Consider the following 20,828-nt stretch of genomic DNA (forward strand, 5'->3'; position numbering starts at 1 on the left):
GTTACATTGACCTATTAAGATTTTGTTTACATCTACAAACCTGATTCCAAAAAAGTTGGGACACTGTACAAATTGTGAATAAAAAAGGAATGCAATAATTTACAAATCTCATAAACTTATCTATATTCTATTGTGAATAAAATATAACATATCAAATGTTGAAAGCGACGTTGATGGAGTTTGGGTTCCTTGCCGCTGTCGCCTTTGGCTTGCTTAGTTGGGGACACTTGACATTTGACTTGACATTTGATATTCAACAGTGCTTTGATCTGCCTGCATTGACACTATTCTTTAAGAGCTGCTGTGCAGCCTAACAATGTACCAGTTATCAATGTAAAGCTGCTTTGACACAATCTACATTGTAAAAAGCGCTATATAAATAAAGGTGACTTGACTTGAAAAGGTGAATTGAAAGTGAGACATTTTGAAATGTCATGCCAAATATTGGCTCATTTTGGATTTCATGAGAGCTACACACTCCAAAAAAGTTGGGACAGGTAGCAATAAGAGGCCGGAAAAGTTAAATGTACATATAAGGAACAGCTGGAGGACCAATTTGCAACTTATTAGGTCAATTGGCAACATGATTGGGTATAAAAAGAGCCTCTCAGAGTGGCAGTGTCTCTCAGAAGTCAAGATGGGCAGAGGATCACCAGTTCCCCCAATGCTGCTGCGAAAAATAGTGGAGCAATATCAGAAAGGAGTTTCTCAGAGAAAAATTGCAAAGAGTTTGAAGTTATCATCATCTACAGTGCATAATATCATCCAAAGATTCAGAGAATCTGGAACAGTCTCTGTGCGTAAGGATCAAGGCCGGAAAACCATACTGGATGCCCGTGATCTTCGGGCCCTTAGACGGCACTGCATCACATACAGGAATGCTACTGTAATGGAAATCACAACATGGGCTCAGGAATACTTCCAGAAAACATTGTCGGTGAACACAATCCACCGTGCCATTCGCCGTTGCCGGCTAAATCTCTATAGGTCAAAAAAGAAGCCATATCTAAACATGATCCAGAAGCGCAGACGTTTTCTCTGGGCCAAGGCTCATTTAAAATGGACTGTGGCAAAGTGGAAAACTGTTCTGTGGTCAGACAAATCAAAATTTGAAGTTCTTTTTGGAAAACTGGGACGCCATGTCATCCGAAATAAAGAGGACAAGGACAACCCAAGTTGTTATCAGCGCTCAGTTCAGAAGCCTGCATCTCTGATGGTATGGGGTTGCATGAGTGCGTGTGGCGTGGGCAGCTTACACATCTGGAAAGGCACCATCAATGCTGAAAGGTATATCCAAGTTCTAGAACAACATATGCTCCCATCCAGACGTCGTCTCTTTCAGGGAAGACCTCGCATTTTCCAACATGACAATGCCAGACCACATACTGCATCAGTTACAACATCATGGCTGCGTAGAAGAAGGATCCGGGTACTGAAATGGCCAGCCTGCAGTCCAGATCTTTCACCCATAGAAAACATTTGGCGCATCATAAAGAGGAAAATGCGACAAAGAAGACCTAAGACAGTTGAGCAACTAGAAGCCTGTATTAGACAAGAATGGGACAACATTCCTATTCCTAAACTTGAGCAACTTGTCTCCTCAGTCCCCAGACGTTTGCAGACTGTTATAAAAAGAAGAGGGGATGCCACACAGTCGTAAACATGGCCTTGTCCCAACTTTTTTGAGATGTGTTGATGCCATGAAATTTAAAATAAACTTATTTTTCCCTTAAAATGATACTTTTTCTCAGTTTAAACATTTGATATGTCATCTATGTTGTATTCTGAATAAAATATTGAAATTTGAAACTTCCACATCATTGCATTCCTTTTTTATTCACAATTTGTACAGTGTCCCAACTTTTTTGGAATCGGGTTTGTACCTTGTAAATATATACTATTTTTTTTTTTAAAACAGTTTTCACAGGTAAATCAATAACAATTACATTTTTAACAATAGTTAAGTGTAATTTATGAGATTTGTTCCAATCTTTTTTTTTGTAAAAGTCATAAAGTTTATCATACTGATTTCAGAGTGAAGGATTCATTAGTTTGAACCAAACACTATAATAACATCTTAGTTATACATCTTAATATACTTTATTTTTGACAAAACATCCCATGTTTCGGTCGTGACGGCACCTTTTCAGTAGTGACAGTAATGTGTTGGTAGTGACTATATCACATTACAGGATTTTAACTCTCATACTAAACACTAAAACATATTAAAATACTAATGATTTGCATAACTGTGCTAAAATTTAGTTTATTTCCCCCAAATAAATGATTATGTGTTCCTTTTGTCACTACCAAAACAATGATGACATGTTTCGGTAGTGACAATTTTAGATATTTTTGAGCCGCTCAAAGATGCTAATCAGCACATGGTTATCTAGCACAGTTCTGAACAGTTGTATACATAAAAACTAAATTTTATGTAATAACAACCAAAAAAGTCGGCTTAATTGCAGAAAAAGGTGTTCGGTAGTGACGTTCCTGAAAGTTACACACAGATTTCCAGACTTCTGAACACATTTAAGTCAAAATGATGGACCTATCTACTCTGAGAGAGAGACTATGAGAGGGAGGAACACAGGAATATTTCCTGATCAGAAATGTAGAAGTGTGTTAAAATCAGTCTCAGACAATGGACTCAAACACACACTGTTTCGGTAGTGACATGTGGGACACTTTTTTTTTACATAAAGTTTCATGATTTAAAAATAAAATTTAAAATATATATTTTTTTTAACTTCACTTTAAAAAAAAAAAAAAAAAAAAATCAAATATATTTGTAAAAACAACAGTGGAAAAAAATGCAAAATTTATTTCAATATCATTTTCACAAGTTGAAATTTAGGGGCTAGGGTTCAGGACAGCCACCTACCAACTGAAAGTACCCAATAAATTATGATTTTATATATATATATATATATATATATATATATATATATATACATACATATAATTAAGCTTACTGATATTTTAAATATTATTGTGGGATTCAATAGATAATAGAGGAATCTTAGTAAACATCTAAAATTTGAATACTTGAATGCTTTTTAAATGTGTTTTTTGGTTGTGGGACAGCAGTTTGCACCAATTCTGTAGAATCCATCCATCCATCCATCTGGAATTTAACAAATAACCCTAATCTGTGCCCTACATTGTTTCAGCAGTTTCATTTGATTTGTGTGTTTTTGGAGGGACTTTTATTTTGACATGTTTTGCCGTGTCGTTGTTTCCGACTCTCCCGTCATTCACACTTTCAAACATGGAGTCTATTTTCCACGAAAAAGTAAGAATCGCTTTTTAGCGAAATATATTTATGAATTATATTTATATTTCCCGCAAGTGCTTCACCCGACAAATAAGAGATTTGTCCGTGTATCCTCTTATTCTCAGACGAACGAGCTCAGACGGGTTTATATGAAGCGTTTATGGACTTTTATCGACTGTCAACGATCCGAAATGGGCTATTTGTTTACTGTCAGTGTGTCGCTTTCATTATTCTCACATCTCTGATCATCGCATTTGAAGCTAATGGCGCGGATTATGTTTCTATAAACATCACAGTAACTACCTTTACAAGCATTTACCACGGTACTTTATTATACACCGTTACCGTAGTTCTGAATAAATATCACGCGACTAATGCTGTTCTCCAGTGTGATTCTGAGAATATCATCTTACTATATTTGTTTAATTTAACTACAGTAAACGCATAATCGATTGTTATGGAATGAGCCCTCAGTGGTTTTCATTTATAGTCACAGTTTCACTCAGTGGTGTAGTCTAGTTTTTTCCCTCCCAGCCTCATGTGCACCCATCCCAGAGTGACCGCCACACTCACTAATGCATGTAGTATGCATCTGATCTAGGCTACATGTAATTGAGAGTATTCCGAAAGACTGCTTATGTGTGTGTTATCAACATGTCAATTTATATAAGCAACACAAGACTTTAACAGCCAGTGACATTGACAGCTGGAGAGACTCTGGACTGATTTTCTACAGTTTAGTGTCAATCACCATCTAACTCAGCCAGTTAAGATCTACATTAGCCTTAGATGTTAAATGAATATGATGCCTGGAGCATAGGTTTTTTCAGCTGGCAAGTTTCATTGCACATTTAAGAGTGCAAGTTGCAACTATTATTACACTCTAAAAACTGCTGGGTTAAAAACAACCCAAGTTGGGTTGAAAATGGACAAACTCAGCAACTGGGTTGTTTTGACCCAGTGGTTGGGTTAAACCACTTGCCCAACCAGCTGGGTAGTTTTATTTAACTCAACTATTGTTTAATAATTACTGTATTGCTTGCTTAAAATGAACTCAAAATATGTTGGAAATTAACATTTATTAATATTAATTATAATAATGAAACAATAAACATTTATTAAATTGTTTATAAATAAATGTTCACCTTTTGATTATTATTGTTGCCTCTAGTAATTATGTGTCTGATTTTTAATTTCAAACCTATTTTGGGTTCATTTTAAGCTATCCATATAGTAATTTTTTAACAATAGTTGGGTTAAATAAAACTACCCAGCAGGTTTGGCAAACATTTAACCCTAACTGCTGGGTTTGTCCATTTTCAACCCAACTTGGGTTGTTTTTAACCCAGCATTGTTTTAGAGTACAGGAATGGAAAGATGAGGCTTATCAGTATGTCACAATATCACCCCGTTTGGACTTTGTTTTCTGTTTTGCACCATTTCCTGCCAGTCTGTCATCATAGTGATGCATTTCAATTCACTAACTTGCAATGCGATTGAATATCAGTTATTTTGGATATACTGTATATCAGGTACAGTACATGGCAAATTTTCTCAAGAAAAAAAAAATCTCTCAACTAATGCTGTAAAATATACATGGGAATCAGTTGGTACATTAATATTGAAGGTTAAAATGAACTGATTTGTATACAAACGTAAATTACACTCAAGGACATTTTTATAATAATAAGGTAATAATAGGCCTTCTAACTTTAAAATTATTTCTACTCCAATTCGTTTTTTGAAATATAGACATTTAAATGGTGGCTGTCAACTTGACGTATTTATTCAAACATGCATTATATAGGCTATTGAAGAACAATAAAATTGTAATTAATATGTTATATGGTGCATATATTTAGCTAAATGCTCCTCTCTAGAGTTCATTTTTCTAGCTGACTAACAAGTTTATGGTCACTGAATATGTGTGTTCTGCCTAAATGTGACGTTACGTGACATTGTTTACTGTTATTAACGTCTTTCCGCGGTTTAAACACTGATTAAGGGATTACACAAGACATGATACAGATTTCGTTAAGTTGTACTATCTTTTAACATACCTTAAGATGTTCATTCATGTTTATTTTGCGCTGTAACTGGTATTAAAACGGAGGAGAGGATCAGTTCACGCGCGCTTCACGCTGCCACTTCTCTTGAACTACAGTGATCTCTCACTACACATTGAAGAGCGCCAAAGCAGTATTTGTTTTTTGTTTTTTTTATTTTGAAGTAAAATGGGCAGAATTTGAAATATGAGACTTTGTTTCATGTCAAAAGCAACAAACCACAAAGTTTATTGTGATTTATTGGATGTTACGTATCCTTGTGCTTTTTTAAGTGGGTATACGGAAATCCTTGAACTTTCCTAGTGGGTATACGGCGTATACCTGCGTATCACGTAGACTACACCACTGGTTTCACTGTAAGATCAATATCTGAAATAACTCTGGTTAACACTGTAAATGAGTCACAGTAATCAGGGTTTATTAATCTGGGGCCACAGAGGAGCGCTGGGGGTCCGTGGGAAAGTTTAGAGAAAAACAGTGTAAAAAATCTAATTTAATTAATTTAATTTAATAAAACATTACTTAAATAAAATAAAATATTTATTTAAATAATAAATTAATATATTAGATTAAAATAAATTGTTAAAAATGTTATTTAATAAACTATAAAACATTTAATAATTAAAAAAACGATTTAAATAAATAAAATAATAAATTTGTATATTTGATTAAAATAAATCAATTTTGATTTAAATTGAAAATGATTTGATGAAACGAAATAAATAAAACTTGTTTAAAATAAATAAAAAAGGAAATGTGTATAAATAAAATATTACATGAAGTAAATAAATAAATTGGTTAAAGTATTTTTAAATAAATAATAAATGATTGCATTTGATAAAATAATAAAATAAATTCAATTTTATTTAAATTATAATAATTACATTTAATAAAACTAAAAAAATAAATAAACTTGATTAAAATAAAAAAGGAAAACTAAGGTATAAATAAAAATAAGATTAAATAAATAAATTGATTATTTTTTAATTATTTCTTAAAATAAATAAATTAGTACATTTAATTGAAATAAAATAAAATGAATACAGTTTGATTTAAATTATTACGTTTGATAAAAGTAAAAAAAATAAAATAAAACCTCATTAAAATAAATAAAAAGGAAAATTATAAATAATTATTTATTATTTAGTGTTTAAATAAAAATAAGATAAAACTAAGTAAATAAATAAATACATTGATTTCAAAAATGATGTAAATAAGCAATAAATTAATGTGTTTAAAATAATTTGATAAAAATAAATAAAAAAACGCATCTAACTTCAGTACTACAGTAAGTAGAAAAACACTGAAAATATACTGATATAATAACTAAAATTTGATTTAAATAAACAATAAATCAATGCATTTTTATTAATAAATAAAATAAAATAAAATGTATATAATTAAATAAAAATGATACAGATAAATAAATAAATACAGCTTCATTAAAATAAATTAAAATAACAAAAGGAGTGTAAAATGTAAACAAAAATACAATATTAAAAATAAGATTAAACTAAATAAAATAAAAAGTTTACTAAATAAAAGATTAAACAACATGAAATTTGATTTAAATAAATAAATAAATAATCAATTAATACATTTGATTAAAATAATTTGCTAAAAGTAAAATAAAACCTAGAGTCAGTATAAAAACCCCTGCAATGATGTAATAGAAAGTAAATGTTTTACAAATGTATAATATTAATTTTTTCACAGTATTAATTGGGTATTTATATATGAAAATATATAGCTGCCATTTAAATTTGAGGATGGGGTCACTCGCATGAGGATGATCATATTTGGGGTCTGTGGCATGTATAGACATTGTCATCGGATGCGTTGACGTGTTTGTGTGTGTTTTCAGCAAGAGGGCTCTCTGTGTGCACAGCACTGCTTGAACAACCTCCTGCAGGGCGAGTACTTCAGTCCGGTGGAGCTGTCGTCCATCGCGCACCAGCTGGACGAGGAGGAGCGCATGCGCATGGCTGAGGGAGGCGTCCAGACGGAGGAGTACAGGACCTTCCTGCAGGTGCGCTGGCCCGCACACGCCTCAGTTCACTGCTCAAGTGTCACTGATATACCCATAATACCTTTGTGTTCTGCCATCTTTAGCAACCGTCGGGAAACATGGATGACAGCGGCTTCTTTTCCATTCAAGTGAGTCACATCTGAGGCACAATACTGCAGTTCCTGCGCTCTTAATTTAAAATAAAGGCTTTATTGGCATTGATGGTTCCATGAAGGATGTTTATCCTCATTTGAATCTTTTTTAATTCCACAAAAGATTCTTTATGGTGTAAGAATGGTGCTTTAGATTATTAAAATGTTCTTCACACTTAGAAAAAATGATTATTTTAAGAATTGGTCATTACAAGGGAACTGAAAATGGTTCTTCTATGGCATCGCTGTGAAACCCCCTTTAGGAAGCTTTATTTTAAGAGTGTTGTAGTTCAAATCACGTCCCACTCTTTCTTAATTCATGTTCTTGGTCTTCTTGTGCATGATTGTCTAAAAACACGTTTGTCTTCATAATCTTTTAGAGCTGCACGATTCTGGATAAACTGAGAATCACAATTCTTTTGTTTGTTTCTTTTGTTGTTTAAAATAGGGATCACGATTCTCAATAGAGAACTGAACAAAATAACGTAATTTTACTAGAAGTTCTGACAAAATGTTATTTGCTGCAGTCTATTTATAAAAATATTTAATTTTATAAAATTAGTGTAATTAATGATTCAATGACTCGCTCATAAAGACTTTACTTGCTTTATTACTGGATCAATCAGCGTTTTTAAACGAATCTCTTGAATGAATGATTCAATGACTCACTCATAAAGACTTCACTTGCTTTATTACTGAATGAATCACTGTTTTTAAATGAATCTCTTTGAATTAATGATTCAGTGACTCACTCATAAAGACTTCACTTGCTTCATTACTGAATGAATCACTGTTTTTGAACAAATCTTTTGAATGAATGCTTTAATACTCACTCATAAAGACTTCACTTGCTTTATTACTGAATGATTCAGCGTTTTTGAACAAATCTTTTGAATGAATGCTTTAATAACTCACTCATAAAGACTTCACTTGCTTTATTACTGGATAAATCACTGTTTTTAAATGAATCTCTTTGAGTTAATGATTTAATAACTCACTCATAAAGACTTCACTTGCTTTATTACTGAATGAATCAGCGTTTTTGAACAAATCTTGAATTAATGATTCAATGACTCGCTCATAAAGACTTCACTTGCTTTATTACTGGATGAATCAGCGTTTTTAAATGAATCTCTTTGAATGAATGATTCAATGACTCACTCATAAAGAGTTCACTTGCTTTATTACTGAATGAATCAGCGTTTTTGAACAAATCTTGAATTAATGATTCAATGACTCGCTCATAAAGAGTTCACTTGCTTAATTACTGGATGAATCAGCGTTTTTACATGAATCTCTTTGAATGAATGATTCAATGACTCACTCATAAAGAGTTCACTTGCTTTATTACTGAATGAATCAGCGTTTTTGAACAAATCTTGAATTAATGATTCAATGACTCACTCATAAAGAGTTCACTTGCTTTATTACTGAATGAATCAGCGTTTTTGAACAAATCTTGAATTAATGATTCAATGACTCGCTCATAAAGACTTCACTTGCTTTATTACTGGATGAATCAGCGTTTTTAAATGAATCTCTTTGAATGAATGATTCAATGACTCACTCATAAAGAGTTCACTTGCTTTATTACTGAATGAATCAGCGTTTTTGAACAAATCTTGAATTAATGATTCAATGACTCGCTCATAAAGAGTTCACTTGCTTAATTACTGGATGAATCAGCGTTTTTACATGAATCTCTTTGAATGAATGATTCAATGACTCACTCATAAAGAGTTCACTTGCTTTATTACTGAATGAATCAGCGTTTTTGAACAAATCTTGAATTAATGATTCAATGACTCACTCATAAAGAGTTCACTTGCTTTATTACTGAATGAATCAGCGTTTTTGAACAAATCTTGAATTAATGATTCAATGACTCGCTCATAAAGGTTCACTTGCTTAATTACTGGATGAATCAGTGTTTTTAAATGAATCTCTTTGAATGAATGATTCAATGACTCACTCATAAAGAGTTCACTTGCTTTATTACTGAATGAATCAGCGTTTTTGAACAAATCTTGAATTAATGATTCAATGACTCGCTCATAAAGAGTTCACTTGCTTTATTACTGAATGAATCAGTGTTTTTAAACAAATCTCTTGAATGAATGATTCAATGACTCACTCATAAAGAGTTCACTTGCTTAATTACTGGATGAATCAGCGTTTTTAAACGAATTTCTTGAATGAATGAATGAATGATTTGATGACATATACATTATTTTAACAGTCACTTGTCGCCACTTACTGGTTGAACAATGTAATTGAAGCGTCAAATTACTTTCAAAAGGTGATTTACTCTATGTTGATCACTGTTGTGGACATCAGTGTTTATATCCAAACTTTTATCCCAGTACTTCTGTGATAATTTGAATTATTGTTACACAGAAATAAAGACTGTTTGTGTTTCATACAAATTCATGACAACGGCTCTCTCTGGATCAGCGGCAGCACCAACACAGATCTGAATGTTCCCTGTATCATACTTGTCAAGGTTTAATAAATTGGCGAATCGTTGTCATTTAGGAATAAGATTACATGAGTATTTGAATCGAGATTGTGATCTTTTAACGTATAATCATGCAGCTCTATAATCTTTCATCGCTTTCCTTTTCATTGTGCATCTTCAGTCCCTCTCGTTTTACACGTAGACACACTTTCACATTCTTCACAGAGAAAATCACATCCCGCTGTCCCTGTTTGACTGTTTCAGACGTCACATGTTTTCTGCCGCAGTGAGTAGAGATGCGCTGTGTTTTGCAGGTGATCAGTAACGCGCTGGGGGTTTGGGGTTTGGAGATCATTCTGTTCAACAGCAGAGAGTACCAGCAGCTACGGATTGATCCCATGTAAGCCTTTCTGACAGCTTCAGTATCCGTCCTGTTACCTGCTGTATGACGTTCATCCTCTTCATGTTTGCTTTCAGACACGAGAAGGCCTTTATATGTAACTATAAGGAGCACTGGTTTACAGTGCGTAAGCTAGGACAGCAGGTATGTGTTTTGCATTGACTACGTTTGCATGTGCACCAATAATGTGACTATTTCCAATCAGAGTAAGGACTTAATTGCCGTTAAAAGTTTACATAACACAAGCAAACCCTTTCACTCTCGTTTACATGCCATTTTCATTATTCTAATTATAAGAATTGTAGTTATTTTTACTGCATTATTCACATATGCACAGCACAAATGATGAACTCACACAGTGCGTGTGTTGCTGGTCAAGCTCTTCCAGCGTGCATGGATTTGTTTGCTGGTTCTTTCGTATTTATCTTTCGTGACGCACTAAAAAATGTATCCATTTCGATGTTTTTGACCATCAATATACTGCATTATATTCATGTCACACAACGTTGTTAACATGAAATCAGTTTCTTCAGCAGCCCAAAAAAAGGTCAGACTGGAAAATTATGGTTGCTACGATTATGATCTTAAAGGCACACTATGTAGATTTTCGCCACTAGAGGTCGCTTATTCAAAACAAAGGCGTAGCTTGATGACGCCTTGATTTCGTGGAATCATGGGATGTGTTGTCTTCACGTCTACAGCCGGTGGAAAAGAATCCGACGGGACTCGGGTAGAAATCATGCTCATGGATGAGATTATTAACGAGTGATGTTGAAGCTAATCGAGGCCGCTGGAGCGATTGCTAATGAGAGACGAGCGCGACACACGACTCGAGAGCAGCGGGACTTTTATTATGCCGCAGCCGCGATTCTTCCGGTCAACCGTATGTGGGGTAAAGCAGCGCTGTTTATCATATTAGATACATTTGTGTGTTGAAAGTTGTTATAATGCGTTCACTCGGCAGCTGCTGTGAGACACTTGTTGCACACTGCAGTAAGATAGATCGATATTAGTCATGGTAAAACACGGTACTCGCGGTAAATCAAGAAAATGAGATTTAAACAATAAGACTGACTGTGTTGAGCAATATAACATGATTGATTTTCTGTCGATGAATGTATCCAAACAGTTGCTCACCTGTCTAATAAAACACATAATATATTAAAGCATCTTTGGTGTTTCCATGGTTTCTACAAAATAAAACCGGGAAATCGAGGGTAACGCGGGTATGATGTCATTGATAAGCACGGTCCGTGTCCTGGTTAAAAGTGCTTATTTCTCTGGATTTAAACATTCTTGGAAACATCTGGGATAATGTAAGTACACAAGTCAACAAAATATATAACACTGTTCTAGTGGTTTTTGGATATTTTAATCTAAAAATCTTACATATTGTGCCTTTAAAGGGATAGTCCACCTAAAAATGAAAGTTCTCTCATCATTTACTCCCCCTCATGCCATTCCCAATGTATACGACTTTCTTTCTTCAGATAAACACAAACAAGTGTGAGTCTATGGGCCCTATTTTAATGATCTTTAATGAGCGCATGGTCTGAAGCGTAGGTGCACTTACGGAGTGTCTGAATCCTCTTTTGCTAGTTTAACGACTGAAAAAATTGTCGGCGCGCCAGGCGCATGGTCCAAAAGGGCTGTTCCTAGTCTCTTAATGACTCATGGGTGTGTTTTGGGTGTAACGTGCAATAATCCTCATCTTCCATTCCCTTTAAAAGCCAGTTGCCCTTGCACCATGGTGGGTTTGCTATTTACATGGCGGAATTTGCATGTGGAAAGACTGAAAGCTTCTCTAGTGAGGAATCCTTTTATTTTTAATATTTAAAATGTTTGTGTGTTGCTGCACATCCCTGTGTGTGTAACAAGCAGAGTGTATGCACGTTGTACACCCGCCTATAGGCACATATTACTAACACGCTCTTTAAATAACACAAAAGTACTGCTCCATTGACTTTAGACCAGGTTTTTGTTGGTCAGTCGCGCAGTCATTTTCAGTTTCCTCAAAATAGCAACACGCCAACAGTGCACCTGAACACACCTCATTTTCAGACCAGCATGCCCATGGGCGAACTAATGTGTGCAAATGCATTTGCTATTTAAACAACATGGCGCTGGCCGTGAAAATGATAACTGTCGGGCTGAAACTAGCAAAAAAACAATTGCGGCGGGTGTATGATAGGGCTCTATATAATGCAAGTGATTGGCTACCGCTCATTTGACACTTGAAAAATTACACACACAGTAATCCATACGACCCCAGTGGATGAGTCGATGGCTTCAGAAGACATAGATTCATCCACTGGGGTCGTTTGGATTACTGTCACAATCACCGTATGTGTCTTAAAGTGTCAAATGAGCGGCAGCTGTGTGAGATGATCAGTTGAGATGATGTCGAGTTTACCAGCCTGTTTCTCTCTCTGTTAATCTAGTGGTTTAATCTGAACTCGCTGTTGACCGGACCAGAGCTCATATCAGACACGTACTTAGCCCTTTTCTTAGCACAGCTACAGCAAGAAGGTAAAACTCTTACATGACCATGTATCACATGAGCTCTTATCGTGGTGCGTCCACATGTGTAATGCCTAGAAATTGAGTTCAGCTGAACTTCTCTGCAGGTTATTCTATATTTGTGATCCGGGGAAACCTGCCAGATTGTGAAGCCGATCAGATTTTGCGGATCATGCGAGTGGAGCAACAGCAGCGGCCGAAGCTGATCGGAGAGGACGAGGCCCAGAGGTGCGCTGACTCTCGTCACATGACATATAGAGCAAGACACGTCCATCTTCACCCTCCTGTTGTGTGTGACCCACATTCCATTTTTAAACACTCTAAATTATTTATTTCTCATTGGTGATGAATGTGCAGGACACACAGATGTGTAAACGCTGTACAGATTTAGGTGACAATTTGATCATATTGACCCCCATTGGTTTTCATGCAATTCGCCAAAAAACAACACTTTGAAAAACACGTCTCTTTGCCCCGCCCTCAATCACTGTAGTTGTATCTGAGACTGGAAGAGTTTGGTTCGTGTTGTTCATGTCGAGAAGACGCTGTTTTCTGTAAATCCACTTTGATGAGATTGATACGGTAAAACTGACACCATCATTACTGTTCATATCACTGTGAATCAGGTGCTGAGATTCAGATATGATAATTTGGTTTCTGACCAATCACAACAGACTGGGCCATCTGACCAATCAGAGCAGAGCAGGCTCTCAGAAAGGCGGGGTTTAGAGAGACTGAATCCTTGATCGAACCGTTTCGGACACTGTGAGAAAAGAGCTGATGCTGATTATTATGAGAAAATTAAAGGATTTGTTCACTTCAGAATTAAAATGTCCTGATAATTTACTCACCCCCATGTCATCCAGGATGTTCATGTCTTTCTTTCTTCAGTCGAAAAGAAAATTTTGAGGAAAACATTCTAGGATTTTTCTCCATACTGGGGTTCAGCGGGTTGAATAAGGGTCTTGTCTAGCAAAACGATTGGTCATTTTCTAAATAAAATAACAATTTATATACTTTTTAACCACAAATGCTCGTCTTGCACTGCTCCACGCATTACGTAATCACGTTGGAAAGGTCACGCGTGACGTAGGCGGAAGTACCGCGGTAGGGTGAAAAACTTTTTTTTTGATTTTCTCCTCCAACTTCAAAATCGTCCGACATCGTTGTTTTACCTTTTTTTTGTAAAGGCCGTTTGACTTAGTCTTTGCACGTTCGCTTTGTAAACACTGGATCGGTACACGCGTGACGTAGGCGATTTTGAAGTTGGAGGAGAAAATGAGATGGAGTTTTTCACCCTACCGCGGTACTTCCGCCTACGTCATGCGTGACCTTTCCAACGTGATTACGTAATGCGTGGAGCAGTGCAAGACAAGCATTTGTGGTTAAAAAGTATATACTTTTTTTTTTTAGAAAATGTCCGATGGTTTCTCTAGATAAGACTCTTATTCCTCTGGGATCGTGTAGAGCTCTTTGAAGCTGCACTGAAACTGACATTTGGACCTTCAACCCGTTGAACCCCAGTGAAGTCCACTATATGGAGAAAAATCCTGGAATGTTTTCCTCAAAAACCTTCATTTCTTTTCGACTGAAGAAAAAAAAGACACAAACATCTTGGATGACATGGGGCTGAGTAAATTATCAGGAAATTTTAATTCTGAAGTGAAATGCCTAGCCGTGGATTACACTGCCATCTATGGTCGTCTGTCAGTGATGTCTGCACGTTGAGTTTGTGCATCTCTGATGAGTGTGTGCTGTTGATCAGGATGTCGGTGCAGCCGGTGTCAGAGACACCAGCCCCCGGGGATGAAGTGCCGCTGGATGAGGATGAGGAGGAGCTGAGGAAGGCTCTGGCTCTCAGCAGACAGCACATGGAGGTGGAGGACGAGGAGGCCGACCTACGCAGAGCCATTCAGCTCAGCATGCAGGGTGAGAAACACACGCCGTTTGTAACACGTCTTTACATAGAGGATGATGTTGAAGAGTGATACTCCTATGAGAGAAGTCTAAAAGACTTTGGATTATAAGTGAGTGTGAAAGTGCTCATGCTTCTGGAGCTTCAGGCTGAAAACGTGACATTAATGAGAGTGTTTCTTGTAATTGGTGTCGCTTCTTTCAGTGAATTCAGTGATTCATTCAATAATCTATGCAAATGGTTCAGCCAATTAAAATAACTGTAGAGCCCTTTATGATCTGATTCCTTAAATCAAACTGAGTGAAGTTTGCTGCTGAGGTCAAAGAGGGAAAGCTTTAAGGGTGCCGAATTTGATTCATCCCAGTGAGTCAAATTCTTTGAATATGTTCACTAAAAAGATTGATTCCTTTTATTATGACAGTGATTCATTGAATCGTTAACTCAAACTGACCTTGTCTGGAGTTATTTTTATGCTTTATTGGCATTGACATGCCTACAATCTGCTGGTCAAGCTGTAGAACAAAGACAGTGATGTTAGATCGAATCTCTACACCAGGAATATTGGATTCAGTCTCTTTACCAGAAGCGTCATATCTATTTTGTCTGGTGTTGAAAGCCAGTCCACAGAGTCTTGTCTGATAACAAAAGCTGTATTAACTTAGGACGTGTTCACAGTTGTAGTTCGGTTTTCTTGGTTCTTTTGGTTCGAACCAAAAACAAAAATGATATATTTAGTTGTGATTCACTTAGCATTCGCACCAGAGTTCATTTTATTCCAACCAAACTTGCCAAGTCTGATCACAGCTTTAAAGTCTCCTGTCAGTCTGAGAGGTTGACAGAGGAAGCCAAGGAAGAGCAGAAACCTAGAGACGTGACGTGATTTAAATAGATTTTCCATTTTCGTTTTAATTTCAGTTAAAGTTTTAGTAGTTTTGTTGTGGGTTTTTGCCATTTTTAGGGCCCGAGCACCGATGGTGTGAGGACCCTATTGTAATTGCTCAGTCAATTATTCTAATTCTCCGAAATGAATCGCATTTTTGAGGGCCTAAACATGCTCGAAAACTCATAAAACTTAAGTCACAAGTGGTGAAAATTTACATCTGATATGGGTTTCAGAATTAGGTGTAGCAAAATGGCTCGATAGCGCCACCTACAAAATTTCAATTAAGTGCCTTTCACGCTACGTTCATGTACAGGTATGAAATTCGGTAGACACATCTAACAACCAAGTACCTACAAAAATGTCCCTGGGTGCAAAATCTGTAAACCCAACAGGAAGTGAGATTTTTTTGAATTTTCTCTGCAAAATATTTGCAGTTTTTTCCATTTCCAGACGTTGTACTTTAACGAACTCCTCCTAGAGCTTTAATCAGATCAACATCATATTTGGTCAGTCTAATCTAAAGGCCTTTGAGACGTTAAATTGCGAAGATCTAGAGTTTTCTCTGAAGGGCGTGTCCGTGGCGGCCTGACAAATTTCGATGTTTCGCCAATGAAACAGGAAGTTGTTGTAACTCAGGCATGCAGTGTCCGTTCTGCCCCAAACTTCATGTGTTTTATTAGAGTCCAGGCCTGAAGACATCTACATGACAATAATCAGTTACAGTCATAGCGCCACCTGCTGGCAACAGGAAATGACATGTTTTACACTGTGATTAACTCCTCGTAGAGATTTAACCAGATCAACATCATATTTGGTCAGTCTAATCTTAAGGCCTTCGCGATGTTAACTTGCAAAAGTCTTGAGTTTTTGCTGAAGGGCGTGTCCGTGGCGGCCGTTTCGCCATGAAAGATGAAGTTGTTGTAACTCAGGCATAAAGTGTCCGATCTGCTCCAAACTTCACATGTGTGATAATAGTCCTGGCCTGAAGATCTACTTGGCAATATTCAGTAATAGTCAAAGCACCACCTGTTGGCAACAGGAACTGTGGTGCATCAAAATGACATATTTCTCCTCTATCTGCTTAAATGAATATCGCCCACTGTTCAGTTTTCCTAAGGCCTCCGGGTAGCGGTAAGCCCGGGTGCGAGGGCCCTTTCAGCTTTAATTATAAGTTGTCTTTTTAAATGTCTCTATCATTTTTATTTCAGTTTTAGCTTAGTCTTTTTAGTACGTCAAGTTAAACGAAATGGAAATAGCTGAAAATAAGCTTTATAGTTGACGTTTATTTTATTTCAAGTAACATTTTTTTAATTTGTTTCAGGGAGTTGCGCTCATCTTTTCTTCCTTATTGTGCTGTATAAAACAAATGTAGGGCGGGGCTTGATTTTGTCCGTGTGGAATTGATTGGATGGTTGTGGTTTGCTGTTGGTGGATCTCATGTGAGTGACAGGTTGCCCCGCCCTCATTCTGATTCAAGATTACGAGACATGAATTTAAAACAGTAATGATGTGCACTTATAAATCGTTCATAATTAACACTGCAATATTCCATTTTTGATTTCATGGTGACTTTAATGGATGTAGGCAGCAGTGATCCCTCAAGCCCCAGCGCAGTTGTGACGGCCGGCTCGTCTCACGAATCAGGAAGCAGCGAGAAGGAGACGCTCACCGCAGAGGAGCTGCGCAAGAGGAGACAGGCCTACTTCGACAGGTGAGCGCGACTGCGGCACACTCATGATACTGTGATCGCTCATGTTCAATCAGAGTAAGTGATGATCGTCTGATCTTCTCACAGGCAGCAACAGGCTCACGACAGCAGCACCGCCGGTAAGTCATTCTGTCTTTCTGCTTTCAGTCCTCCTTATTATAGAAACAGACATCTGATGTGGAGAAATCCTTCTGCTTTATAAATCTTTGAAACAACTGAGCTCATTACTAGCTTCTGTCTGCTATTAATGCCACCAGATGAATGTCTCAGGTCATGTGAGCGAGTGCTGCTGTGGGTTCCTAGATCCAGAACTGTCTTAAGAACTAGTTTATCCAACTAGCTGTTTAGCCAAGGGGTAATCAGTCACTGTGTCTGAGACGGTTGGATACAGGATTCAGTCTCGCCTTTCTGAGATATATATTAGGGAAGTATTCGATTTCAGATGCGGCGACAGTCTTAACATAGTGGCTACATTTACGCAACTGGCGAAGGTTGAGAAGGAAAACGAGATAACTAACTTGTAAGACTAGTCTAAGCTGTTTATGCAGTGGCCACAGGATCTACACTCAGCAGATGTTCTTGTTTTGCTGTGTGTCATTGGCAGGCGAAGTGAAGGACAGCGGGACCAAACCCAACCAGTGACCATCCAGCGGCGATGTTGACAGCGCCGGACGCTCTGAACGCCACCCGATGGGAATCACGTCTCTGGGACTCCAGTTGGGTCCTGCTGTGTTAATAAAGGGACATTCGTTTAGCTTCTCTTGACCTATTTAAGTTGAATGAGGTCAAAGGGAAGCTTTTACCCCGGTACATTCCTCTTCCTCAGACTGAGAGCGAGACGCCCGCGTCAGGAGGAAGCTGTTGGGATCACTTGTGCATTCTGGGACCATTCGGCTTTATTGGGTTACTGGATCTCTTTCCTCTTTTCCTCTGTGGACTGTAGTGAATTACCGTTTACTGTCACAGGTGAGCGGCGTCTTCGCCGGCGTGTGACACGTGCCCATATCTATGATTCATTCGCTTGTGAAGGTCGACTCTCACACGCACTTGGTAGAGAGCACAGTGTGCGTGACGGCAGATGGTTGACCAGTGAGTTCCAGTGCAGTCAGTGATGAAATGACGTCCATCAGTGCTCACGTGTGCACCAATCATCACACAGATTCAGACCTTCACTTGTTTTAGACATTTATCAGTCGTCCCTCACTAGTTTGCAGGCAGCAGCTCTTCTGGTTCTGTTTCCAAATTCGTCTCACAGTCAGCAATAGTTTTTAAGTGATTGATTATTCTTGCACTTCTATATACACTTTTTGTTTCTTAAATAAAAATATTTGTTTTCCCCTCGAGTGGTTTTCCTTTGTTCCTTCTCTCTGGATTATTTGCATTCTGTGAGTCGCTTGAAGATGTCAGATGTTCCTCCAGCATTTAGTTTCATTCACGATGGCTGATGACTAGCAGTCGCACAAATCTTTGTACTTTGTCAAAATTGTTCTCAGAGCGTCCAGTCAAAAACATCAAGTCAAAGTGAAATCCGAAATGTTCCAACATTTAATCATATTGAATTAAACAAAAATCAACAACAGAAGAGATTTTCTCAGTGAAGCATCTTCGTCAAGCAGTGAAACAAATGAATTCAGGTAAATGGATCTTTCCTGCAGTTTGGTGGATTTTGTACTGAGCCAGTTTGTTGGGGAAAAAAATTAAAATTCAATTATTTTTCAGGCTTGTCGGAGGGTGAACATCTCTGTCTACCAGTAAACACACTGGTCAAGCTCAGGTTAGTATAACCTAATCATCCTGACCAAATATTTCACATACTATGACATTTGTCCACCATGTTACATGACATTTTTACAATACAATGTGTAACATATCATATCATATATGAAAATCTGACTTTTTCCATGTTTAAGTGCTATAATCGGGTGCATCTACCAACCTAGAAAACATGAAAAAGGACCTTTCTCTGCAAGCATGTGAAAAAATGAGCCGCTCAGATTTCGCTCCTCTTGTGACGTAGGAAGGGGATCTTACTATATTGTTACCACCCCTTAATCTGCACGTTTCCACCCACGGTGCCGCCATTTTGTTTTCACAATCAACAACGGTGTACCAGTTCTAACGCCATGGCAAAAGTTCGATCAAAGCATGCTAACTGTTCTGTCATTGGCTGCACAGACGAGCACTGAACACTATTTAGAGTCTCTTAGCTGTTTGGCAAACAGGTACACTATGTATAGTGGGCGTCCATACGGGTTTTGCACAAAAGATTAACATGACGGCACATGCTAGTGGATGAGTTGAATCAACTCCACAGCAACTACATAAATTTATCCACTAACCATTCAGAAACGTCCAGTTTCATTCTAAAAGTTGTAACTTCTTCCTGAGTCTCTCCATCAGTGTCGACTCCGGTTTGAATAATGTAAGGCTGAACACTTTTGTCATTTGTCTGCGTGAGATTCTCCAGCTTTGTTGTTGTTGAGCGACCGAAGCGTGAGCTGTTAAAGCTCCGTCCTCTTCTGGAAAGGGGGCCGGGAGCAGCAGCTCATTTGCATTTAAAGGGACACACACAAAAACGGCGTGTTTTTGCACCCAAAATTGACAAGCCCAAATTTGGCGCCCAAATTTGGCACCCAAATTTGACAAGCTATAAACAATGATCTGTGGGGTATTTTGAGCTGAAACTTCACAGACACATTCTGGAGACAACAGAGACTTATGTCTTGTAAAAGGGGCATAATAGGTCCCCTTTAAGCTAATGAAGATCTATACTAGCTAGGAAAGAACAACATGCTAGCAGATTAACATTTAGGAATAATTTTAATAGATGTATAAAATTGACAACAGGGTGGACATTATGTTTTATGCTATTAGATAAGTTTTCTAAAAATGAGGAAAAGACAGAGAAAGTTTATCACTGATACTTTGTTACTTAGAGTTGCTTTCCCTCCAAGAAAATGATGTCAAATCATGCAAATCATGTGATTTAGGGTGTATGCTTAGGATTTTAAAAGGCTAGTAACAGGGTGGACTGGCGTTTGAGGGACAAACTAATTTAATGGTTTCACACATACGTATCACAATAAATCGTATTTTATGTCAAAGTGAATAAATGAATGTAATAATCAAAATTGGTAATTTGGAAATATATAACCTTTATTTCAATGTGAAGTTAAGAAAACATGATTGGGGATGAGGGAATTTGCCTGTCAGGTGCTTCAAAAAGCTTTTTATATATATTAATCATTCTTAGGCACTAATCAATATGAATTTGTGTTAATTAGGGTACATCTATGCATGGAAAACCATGTGGCTGAAAGCTGATTAACATTTTATGTAAAATTTATGCAGTATCCTTTCATGGGGACATACAATCCACCAAACTGTAGGAATGACCTACATGTGATTTCTCATGACTATGTTAGACTGAAACTGATC

The 20,828-nt window shown here is 37.1% G+C and overlaps 1 protein-coding gene across 4 annotated transcripts; it reads left to right on the forward strand.

The window, feature by feature from the left end:
- The first annotated feature begins 3,161 nt into the window (after positions 1 to 3,161).
- Positions 3,162 to 18,733, forward strand: atxn3 (ataxin 3). 4 transcript variants are annotated; one of them, XM_051866936.1, is made up of 11 exons: positions 3,162 to 3,298; positions 7,211 to 7,375; positions 7,459 to 7,503; positions 10,279 to 10,364; positions 10,442 to 10,508; positions 12,806 to 12,893; positions 12,992 to 13,112; positions 14,650 to 14,813; positions 17,267 to 17,393; positions 17,478 to 17,509; positions 17,995 to 18,733. In XM_051866936.1, the coding sequence occupies exons 1-11, from the start codon at positions 3,275 to 3,277 to the stop codon at positions 18,030 to 18,032; spliced, it is 957 nt and encodes a 318-aa protein (XP_051722896.1). In that variant the 5' UTR covers positions 3,162 to 3,274; the 3' UTR covers positions 18,033 to 18,733. The 4 variants fall into 4 exon arrangements, with proteins under 4 accessions (XP_051722896.1, XP_051722899.1, XP_051722897.1 ...); XM_051866935.1 differs by lacking the exon at positions 3,162 to 3,298 and adding an exon at positions 4,756 to 4,812; XM_051866939.1 differs by lacking the exons at positions 10,279 to 10,364; positions 10,442 to 10,508.
- The last annotated feature ends 2,095 nt before the right edge of the window (positions 18,734 to 20,828 follow it).

Source organism: Ctenopharyngodon idella, chromosome 17 (assembly GCF_019924925.1).
Source record: "Ctenopharyngodon idella isolate HZGC_01 chromosome 17, HZGC01, whole genome shotgun sequence".
NCBI classification, from domain to species: Eukaryota; Metazoa; Chordata; class Actinopteri; order Cypriniformes; family Xenocyprididae; genus Ctenopharyngodon; species Ctenopharyngodon idella.